General features: G+C 40.9%; 1 protein-coding gene across 2 annotated transcripts in view; it reads right to left on the bottom strand.

Moving 5' to 3' along the window:
- Positions 1-4,275: 4,275 nt before the first annotated feature.
- The window catches only part of LOC138982308 (probable serine carboxypeptidase CPVL), a 31,420-nt gene continuing 24,818 nt past the window's right edge, over positions 4,276-10,877 (bottom strand). For both annotated transcript variants that reach the window (XM_070355567.1, XM_070355569.1), the window contains 5 exons: positions 9,944-10,075; positions 9,248-9,346; positions 8,695-8,868; positions 7,930-8,112; positions 4,276-7,264 (listed from right to left, as the gene is read on the bottom strand). In XM_070355567.1, the coding sequence (XP_070211668.1) occupies positions 7,166-7,264; positions 7,930-8,112; positions 8,695-8,868; positions 9,248-9,346; positions 9,944-10,075 (687 nt within the window). In that variant the 3' untranslated portion in view covers positions 4,276-7,165. The remainder of the gene's footprint in view (positions 7,265-7,929; positions 8,113-8,694; positions 8,869-9,247; positions 9,347-9,943; positions 10,076-10,877) is intronic.

Raw genomic sequence — 10,877 nt, 5'->3', positions numbered from 1 at the left:
TCCCCGCCCCTTTCCCCCGTGTCAAGTTATGTCAGTAAAACTGGTCTGTATTCTAACATGTCTGCAAGACTTTTGGGTCCAGAATTGAAAAATTGGAAAGAATAATGCAAATATTTGTTTGGATTATTGGGCATCAATAAATGCATTACCCAAATTATGGATTAATTGGATTGAGAATAAACATATTGATGTAAATATGGATAAGCAGTTGTTTGAGGGTAGCCTGCATATGAAAAAAATAAGCCTAACTTATAAGAAGAAAAAGAAGTGTAATTACTGCTGTAGAAAAACCTTGTGTATATAATATTTCGTTGAGGAAGTTTGGTGTACAAATAGATAAGGAAATTTGGTCCCTTGCCTATGTTTTCAAAGAAGTGAGGTTAAGAGAATTGCAATGGAAAATTTTACATAAAATTTATCCAACAAATATTTTATTATGTAAAATGCAAGTTAGAATAACTGATGTTGTATATGTTGTCCGGAAGTTGATTTTGTTTAACATTTTTGTATGAGTGTATCTGGAACGCCGAAGAAGAAGAAGTATGAGTGTATACCGGTAAAGTTGTTTTGGTCTAAGATAGAAAACTGGAGGAGGAAAAGGTTGGATTAAGAAGTTTAAAATGCAGGATATATTATGTGACAGGGAGACTACCGTCGCCCTTCACAGCAGACTATGCAGAGTTGTTCGCCTTAGAAGTAGGTGTAGTGTCTTTGAATGCTGTGGATTGTAGAGTTCTGTTTGTGATGGGGTCTGGCGGCTTTTGTCTCTCTGTATGTTCATGGATTCCTTTGCGAATGCATAACAGTTTTTATAGGGCTTAGAAATAAGCTCTAAAATTCTCAATCCTGTTTGATTGGACTTCGCCTCCAAAGGTGATTGTGGTGTTTCGGCACTCGGTTACATTTGGCGTCGTCGACAGGGATGGGACTCGACATGATATGTTCAGGAATGGCGTTATGGCCACTGAATCATTTTCGTGCTGTTCCCATTCCACGAACCTGGGAGGGACCTAAGCTATAGTACAAAGTACCATGTACTACAGTATGTACTACAGCAGTCCCTGCAATGTACGGCCCCCGGCGTGAGCGGACACCTGACATGTACGGACACATTTGCTCGGCACGGAGTGTTTTCCTTCTATATTTGCCCCCCTTAAACGGACACCTGCAAAATGTGGACGCGGACACTCATTTTCGGTCCCAACAGCAGGTCATACCTCCAATGTACGGACAGACCATCGTCAAATTTTCACCACAACAAAATCGATAACAGAGCAGTCCGGCTCTTGGTACAAAGATCACAGCCGCAATGGCGTGATGACAGTCACCAGCTGCAGTCACTGATAACTTGAGTGCACGTGTACCCATCAGGAGGGGGGGTAGTATTGGTCAGGAGTGTTTCTTTATTTGGTGTTTAACGTCGTTTTCAACCGTTCAAGGTTATATCGCGACAGAGAGAAGGGGGTTGATGGGATAGAGCCACTTAACTTGTCAATTGTTTCTTGTTCACAAAAGCACTAATCAAAAATTTGCTCCAGGGGCTTGCAACGTAGTACAATATATTACCTTACTGGGAGAATGCAAGTTTCCAGTACAAAGGACTTGATATGATATGATATGTGACCCTCCACCACGAAATGAGTCGCATGTCACCTCGCGCGGTTCTGCGCTAGGCTTAAAATAAGTCCGGGGGGACTGTGGTAAAAGTGTGAGTGTCACCTTAGTCACAAGCTTATAACTCGAAAAGTTTCCGCTCTTTTCTAAAACGGGTTTTACCACTGGAAAGAGAATAAAACACTCTTTAGGAAAATGTAAAAATATGAAAATCATGCAAAGGTGACATGCGACTCATTCCGTGGTGGAGGGTCACATATGATATGTTGACAGACTGGTAACAGGGACCTATAATATAGGTCTATGCTGGTACTTAGGCTGTTGCCTTTGTCTGATCATTTGATCAGTTGCCATCCTAGCCTAACTTTGAGCTAGGTAACCTACACGATCTTTTGATCGTGGCCTATTCTATCAACTTTCTCTTGGCTGGTGGGAATTTGTAGTGAGAGGCATACTGACATTTGGGCTATACAGTGCATTGTCCAAGCGATTTTTGAAACTGTTCATTGTCGGCGCTTCTACCTCATTCTTGTCCAACTTAACATTTCTTACATACTGCTTGACTAAAATCTTTACAAACATTGACTATATTCTATACAAGAAACACTTAACAAGGGTAAAAGGAGAAACAGAATCCGTTAGTCGCCTCTTACGACATGCCTGGGAGCATCGGGTAAATTCCTTCTCGTCCCAACCAATATGGGACTCCCCCTAACCCGCGGGGGGTGGTCAGGAGTGGAGTACATGCGAAGATGCCAACATGAAACTGCACTGTGCTCTTTATTCTTGTCTGTTGGACGTAAACCACAGAAACCACAGTCGATGAAGGTCCTGAGCGAAAGAGAGTGAAAAACCGGCCACAGTTCTCAGCATCGTGTGTCTGTGTGTAACCTCTTTCATTGACAAGATACTCTTGTTTCCCCTCAGTCTTGACCAGTGAGTCGGTTGCCTAATCTGTGAACCCTTCAGTTGTCTTGCTTTGTCAAAAGTTACGACACAGTCAACTGGTTTTGCTCTGAGTCTGAGTGATGACGGGCGCAGTGGCGTGGTGGTATGACGTCGGCCTCCTAATCGGGAGGTCGTGAGTTCGAATCCCGGTCGCTGCCGCCTGGTGGGTTAAGAGTGGAGATTTTTCCGATCTCCGAAATCAACTTATGTGCAGACCTGCTAGTGACTTAACCCCCTTCGTGTGTACACGCAAGCACAAGACCAAGTGCGCACGGAAAAGATCCTGTAATCCATGTCTGAGTTCGGTGGGTTATGGAAACACGAAAATACCCAGCATGCCTTCTCAACGAAAGCGGAGTGAGCTGACTATGCTCTCAGAGCATAGTGTGGGGAACCCAAGTGGGCAAACGAGCTCACACACGTAACCAGAAAAATTCTGGAACGCTGAAGAAGAAGAAGCTCTGTGAACAGTGCAGCTGGCCTCTCTGGCCACAGCCCCAAACAGTACATGGCTGGAGGGAGTGAGAGAGAGGGGGGTGGGGGTAGGGGTAGCTGGCTAAACTCTGTGGGGGTGTTAGGTGTCACTGCATGTCAGAGCATTGGAGAGAAATAGAGAGGTGTACTCTTCCACAAAATTTCCAAGCATCAGTTGTCACGGCTTGGGGTAGGCATTAGTGAGGGAGAGTGGGAGCTGTGTTATATGTACAGTGTATTTCCGACTGAAGAGTGAAAAGTCACTGCCATGCCACATGATCGGCATGCAGTCAATAAAGCCAGACAAGAAGAAAATAAATTACATGATTATGACATGCAGCTCTATCTGCTGCTATTTATTCAAACTGGTTGTCAAGCTTATTCTTGCAAAGCCGGCATCTGCACACGCTCTGCTGTGTTTGTGTGGCTGCTTTCGTATGTCAGTGCATAGTGAGTGTGTTCACTGCCTTGAGGATTTATTTTATCTCTTCTTTTTAACACTTATCAAACAAATCATTTTTACAGAACGTTTAAAGAAGTATTAGGAGTTTATTGTTATTGTTTAGTAGCCACAAGAAGTGATTAGCATAGACTCAATCCTGTTGTTTGTGTGTCTCTGTATGAGTGTATGGGGGAGGGGGTGGTGTGGTCACCCCTCCCGTGACCGGACACCTGCAATGTAGGACAGTTTTGCTATGGCCCAAGGGTGTCCGTTCATGAGAGGGACTGCTGTATAGTACAGGGTACATTTACTATAGTATACATGTGTGGTACTTTTTCAGCTGGGTAAGGCCAAATAAAAATATATGTTGGTTTAGGGTAACCCTACCGACCCTATTTTTTCCCACTGACCCTAACACTTTAAAAAAACAAAACTAACTTTTGGCACATTTTGCGAACCTAAGGGAAGTAACCTTTATAATCAACTAGATATAAGGGGAGAGATAAGCTAACATATATTTTTATTTGGCCTAAACTCTGATTCTCACCTGTGAGCTTAATGGCAAGTTGTACCTGACTTTCTTTGTTAATATAGTGAATAGGTATGTGGCCTGTTTGTGTTGGGATTTTGGATTAAAAAATAACAGAGAAGGAGAAAAAGAAAAAGAAGTTTGGCAATACATAGTTTATTTCTTGCTAACAGCAGCTTTTCAATAAACATGTCTGTTGATTTTTGTTTTTTGACTTTCACATGCATGATTGAACACACAACAATTCAAAAACAATACAAGTCTGGTGTATCTTTTTTGTTTTAATCATTCGATCATGATCAGTCCATTTCCAAATCGAACACACAAAATCAATCATTCATTATGTAGGTACCAATCAAAGGTAAATCCATATTCATTCATGATACTCAAAACTTATCTTTAGATTAACTAATTACATGCAAGAATTAAATGTGAACAAGCAAATCATTCCATACCAAAAGATGGTAAAACGACCAAGACCAAGACACGTATATAGTGAATACATGAAATAACAAGCACAGCCAGCACAAAGTCACTTTCATACAGCCAACCATCAGCACACATTGATATTCAGGCAGCTATGTATTGCACAGATGGCACATATTAGTCTTCTGACAGAAATACGGATAAGATACAGCTTTAACCAAGCGTATTTCTGATTCATTTGTTTTCGTCAAAAGAATTATCTTTACCAGTACCAAACTTCTGCTTAACTGATTTTCTCCTTACATTTCTGGTAGAATAAAAATCCTGTTTAAAATATTTGGTCACATTATCCGAAAGTTTGCAAAATGAACGAAATAATTCAGCAATTAACTCTGCAGTGCCATTAAAAACAAAATGTCAAAGAAAACTGGGAAAAAGCAAAGCCCCCGAGTATTCAAATGGAATGCATATCTGAGTTGAGGTGGGTGATAGGTGTGAGACACACAATATCCTTGCATCCTGAGAGTTCTGCCTGCCTCCTATACCTGGCTGGCATATTTTATTGTTTGTTTGTTTATTTGTTGCTTAACGTCCAGCCGACTACGCAGAGCCATATCAGGACGAGGAAGGGGGGGATGAAGGGGGCCACTTGTCAAGCGATTCCTGTTTACAAATGCACTAACCCATTACTTGTGTCCCAGCAGGCTTTAGTAAAACTAAATTAATACCTACTGGAAGATTACCAGTTTCCAGTATGTTAAAATAGGCTTAACCTATCTACTGCTGGACTTACATCAGAACACTAACAGATTAAACTATACATGAATCGCGAGACAAGCGGCAAGAGAAGAGATTTTTGGAAAAAATACAGGTGAATGAGCAAGAAGGCAGAAAAAAGAAAAGAATTCATGAAGAAAAAGAGAGCATGACAGGAAAGAGGAACCAAAAATCTACCTAACAGCAAACTAGAAAGCTCCTGCGGTTCCAAAAACAGGAGGGGCCTTTAATTTCATAACCGCAGTGCCCCACTGCGGGATGGCATATTTTAGCTAACAGCACTTTTTTTTTGGCTGCCTTGAACAAAGGAGACAATGGCAGATATTTCCCCACAGACATTTTGATTAACTGTAGGTGTTTTTAAAGTTATGGAAGAGTTGTATAGCCCTTTTAAACCAAGCAAATGTTACACTAAAAGTGAGGGAAAAAAACTCTGATGTGCATTCTGTGCAATGTCTGTGCATGTTTTCCAAAGAAAATGGGCCGTTTTGAACGGACATTGCATAAAAAACCCACTCTGGCGCTAATTTTGTCACAATATGCCAAGATCACTTGAATCAACTTATTAGTCATGTTGTCTTGCCTCAGTGATTTTAGCGGCGCAACTCTTCCACAACCCATAACATCCCCGAAAATCATTGACATGTACTCCTCATGGGCAGAAATAAGTGAAATATACACACGTATATTGCACTGCAAGCATTCTAGAATCCCGTTTTCCCTCATCCTTTTTTCTCAAAGGTTTGTGTCTTGAATATCATGTGTGATAGAGATCAAACAGATTCAACCTCATGAATCTTATAAGAGAGAAGCATCACAGTCGTAGCAAATTATGCACCTTAGGCAACACCCTAGCTGTCATTAATTTAAGTACATTAATTTAAAACGATCTATTAAAAGGTGGAGGGTTGGATGATAAGCTGTATGAGATTACACAAGGCAGTACATCAAATATCATGTCCAGGATATTAAACACACAGTCTGTCCCATGTAAACGATTCAACTTACCATCTCAGATGTGGCCAGGCTTTTACATGGGACAAGAACATACCTCTTCTTAGACAAACACCAAAAAACAAAGGTCTGGATGCTTTCTGTGCAGAGTGGAGATTTTTTTGATGACTTGATTTCTTAACCGACATCAGTGACAATCTGTAAAATAATTTCATTCAAAATTCTAACTCGACCTGCTCAGGAAGCAGCCAGGATGTTGAATTTTGGTGTGTGTCCAAGTGGAGGGATGGTCTTATCACACATAAAAGCCTGGCCAGATCTTTGATGGTGAGCTGATCTGTATTCATGGGAAGAACTGTGCCTTTAAGAAGCAGCTGTTGAGATATCATTGATGATTTGAAAATCACTGGCCAATTTAGAACCCCTTTTACACAAAGTTTATTGAAAAATTAAAAGGAAAAAGCAAAAGAAGCACTCAATAGACTAAACTGACTAATACCGTAAGCAGTTCCATGTAAATAAAATATTGCATAACCAGCGATCAAGACTTGGGAAAAAATGAAAGGTGGCAAAAATGTTCAACACACATTAGAGATTTTTCATCTGCGGAAATGTACCACATAACAAATGGCTGAGATTAATATGTGACATGTTACAGATTCAAGCCTACCTTCAAACTAGGCAAAAGAGGCAGAACATAAACAAACAGAAAACTATATAAAGCTGTGTACAATTAATGCCTTTGGGATCAAGTTCTTGTGCTACATTGTATTTAAAAGAAGGTGCAACTCTTTGGGGAGATTGAAAATTCAAACCTTTGAACTCCTCTTGATAATGACATACACATTTACCCTTCTGTTTTTGGTTTTTATTGTTATTGATACAAACGTAAAAAATACAAAAAGTAACAAGATTTTGACTTTGGCTGAGCACATTTCGAAACAACAACAGAATACATACAGGTAAGGGAACAGATGCTTAACAGTAAAAACACAATGCCACTAGGCGAACGATCTTCCTTCGATAAATCTCTGGATCATATCGTAGCCTCTCAAGGGCTGGTCATGAGGAAGGATATGCCCAGCATCACGAACAATGACCTGTGTAGGGAAATAAAGCACATTTAACTATTAGGTAACCAGCGCCCTTGATGTGGTAGTACCCAATTGTTTTCCCCCTACATGCATGCGTGTCCAAGTCCCGAGACTTACACCATTAGTTTGGGATGCCTATACACAAGGGTGTTGGGACACTGACAAGAGACTGCACAGAAAATTGAATCTGGGAAATGAATCCCTTGCCAAATATCAGGACCAAACCCACATCGTTAGCAACGAACCAGCCTTTAAACCTTCTGTCGATCATGGTAGCCACTACATAATGTCCCCACCCATGAAAAGGCTACTAATTTACACTCTCTGATGATATGGCATGTAACTGAGCATCTCAGGAGCTTCAAAGAAAATAATTTTCACTGAAATGGTGAATGCAGACATACAGCAAAATTATTTGAACATGAGGCAAAAGCCAAACCGCTGCATATGTAATATTTAAGCATGAACAACTCATTCAACAAATGAAGCATACTATTAAGAACAATGACAAGCATATTCACTATCCGAAGGAATTAAAGAAAAACAAAACCCACTACATAAAATCATTGACCTCAGAATGTCTTCCAGACGTGTTCTATTGCATTACTTTTGTCACGTAACTTTATGTCAATTGTAAATTTATAACAAGAATGAACAACAACTCTATTCACCTGATAAAAGTTCTGGACTTGTCTCACCCAGCCAGCCACCTCAGTGTCGGAGGGGTTGATCTTCCAGATCTGTCGTTCAGCCTTCAGGTAATCAGGCAGACCTGTCCACTGCACTGTCTGCAGCCAGGCCTCGGTCAGAGGCACAGCAATGATGATGTCCAGCTGACCGTTGTAGATCATCACCTGTCACGTACAACACCGAGTATGGATAACGTAAGATTTACGATGATCACATTTTGAACCTCCTGTGTGAACCATGCAGTCTGCATCTGCATGGGTAATGCCGGCAGAATCCAAAACTTAGTTATCGGCGGTGTTCTAGCTGTGGGATTCATTTTGGTAACGAACGAGGATGTGCGTGCAACTGGGGCTGCATAGATTTATTTTTGAAGTGTGTGTGTGTGGGTCTGAGTCTGAGACTGTGGGTGAATCTGTGTGTGTGCGAGAGTGTGGGTCTGTGACAGTGAGTGTTTATTTAAGTCAGTATGTGTGAGATTGTGTGAGTGAGTCTCTCTGTGTGTTTAACAGGTGCATAGATGATATGTGTGTGTGCACTCTCATGCATGCTCATGTTCATTATGGTTTGCATTTTTAGGTGCATGCCCGATTCCTCTGTAAGCTTATATCTGCATGATTTTTACAATCAAAGCACAAGCGTCTCTCTTGCTTAAACATTCCCATTTTTCAAAAAACAACAAGCAAACAACTAAGCAACACAAACAAACAAGCCGAAACACAAAGATAAGACATTTTCTCTACATGTACCTTGTAGTTGTCCATGAGAACCTGGATCCAGGGTTTGACGGAGGCCATGACGTCATTAAGCAGGTGTTTCTCCACAGCCGAGCCGTCATTGTACGTCAGATTACCCACGTGGATTGCTCGTCTGACGGCAGGATCAGCAAGGTAGTTGCCGTAATAGTTGTACTCCTCGGGTTCCTTGGTAGAAAACAAGCAAAACAGCAGTTAGACGCTGGGATTTATGATTATGAGTATGACCATACCAAAGCATTGCAAAGAGGATGTAGTCAACAAAAAATAAAAGCTGTATGGAATACAGTTGTAAAATAACAACAACAACATCACCATGCACACACACACCCGTATGCATACACACACACATTAAAGGGTGTTATCTGTCTGATTGCTTTAAAATCCAGAGCTTCTGTTCTAGACAGCAAATTTAGACATAAGTGTCTTATCAGATTATGGAAGAGAGAAATGATCTCACATTAAAAAATCCCAACAAACACACAAACAAACAGCAGCTAAACGCATCAAATTTAATATACACCCGCACAACCACATATACACTTACTGTGGTGCGAAGGAAGTTGTAGTAGTCAGATAAACCAGACTTCTGCTTGAAGTAAGGCTCCTGTGTCGATATATCTCCATTCAGCAGCATGTCGAAGATCTGTATTATACAAAATTCAAATGAAACAACACACACACACACACACACACACACAATAGGACAGTTCTGTAGTCCCAAGGCAACCATTCTATTTAAACCATAGTCACTGATGACATTTTTTCATCCACTGAAGCTGCTGAAAGCGTAGATAGACTATGAGAAGGGCAGAAGCAGTTTTTGCAAAGAGCTTGACAAACCATAATTAAGTTAGAAAGGTGCAGAGTGAAATCTGTCTTTCCACTTTTTCATTCATCAAACATTTTAAGGCCCACCAAAACAACAGGATTATAGCAAACTGCCATACAAGTAATGACTAGAGTAATAACTACTGTAGCAAGAAGAACACTTATGCAAACACCACTCCAAAAAAAGCAAACACACAAAATATGTCTGTTTTCTATATCCCACCCCTAATACAGTCAAATCTGACGATAACCACCACCCAAGGAACTGAGCAAACATAGTCGTTATAGACAGGCGGTCACTATGGCAAGATGAATTATATAGAAAAAGCCTTGTTGGTCATCCTGCTAGGGTGGTCGTAATGGGCAGGTGGTCATTACTGAGAGGTGGTCACCAGGACAAGGTCGACAGTACCTTGAAAGCATCCATGTATTGTTTTTGTTTAATCAGCTGCGTAGCTTTCATGGCCTGGTCCTGGAAGTAAGCACTCTGCGATTCATCCAGCATCCCAAGGTTGTACATGAAGTCTGCATACTTTGGCATCATCTGCAACAGAAAAGCATTTTGCTGAAAAATGTCTGATACAGCCTCTGTTTTCATGTGTGACAGGAAAGGCTACCGCTCCTTTCACAACGGACTCTGCACCCGGGTTGTTGGCCTTTAAAGTCAACACCTGTGGTTTGTAGAGTTCTGTTTGTGATGGGGTCTGGTGGTTTCCGATTGTCTGCATGTTCATGGAAACCTTCGGGTTTGCATAACAGTTTTTATAGGGCTAAGAAATTAGCCCTAATATTTTCAAACCTGTTTGATTGCTCTTCGCTTCCCGAGGTGATCGTAGTGTTTCGGCACTCGGTTACAGATGGATACCAGGTTGAAATGCACAAGATATGCATTCAATACACTGAAACCACTGTTTTAAGACCTTCTAGTTTACGCCTCCCTCTAATTAAGACCAGATTTTCTCACACTTTCTCTTCCGTGTCAGTTAATTTACCTCCGTCATAAAACTCCCTCACTTTAAAGACATGATTTAAGAATTTTTTTTAAAGACTTTTGGAGACTGGTGATGATGAAGTTCCTAGTGCTGAAAACTGAACAAGGGAATTTTCTGTGCTGCTTTTGGCTGTTGGTCAAACAACTTATGTTGCCTAGCTGGAGCCATTGACTCATCTAAAATTATGAACATAAGTGTGGCAATTTCCCCATACAATAAAATAATCTACATGTATAGTAAATCCCGCATCACACAATCAACAGCTAGTGCTTTTCTTTTTCTTGTCCTAGGGAGAACTACACATTCAGAAAGTGAGACATTGAAGGAATGATGTGGCGCAGCATAGCTAGGTGA

This window comes from Littorina saxatilis, linkage group LG12, assembly GCF_037325665.1.
Source record: "Littorina saxatilis isolate snail1 linkage group LG12, US_GU_Lsax_2.0, whole genome shotgun sequence".
Classification (NCBI taxonomy): Eukaryota; Metazoa; Mollusca; class Gastropoda; order Littorinimorpha; family Littorinidae; genus Littorina; species Littorina saxatilis.
This window is presented reverse-complemented; position numbering and strand designations above follow the sequence as displayed.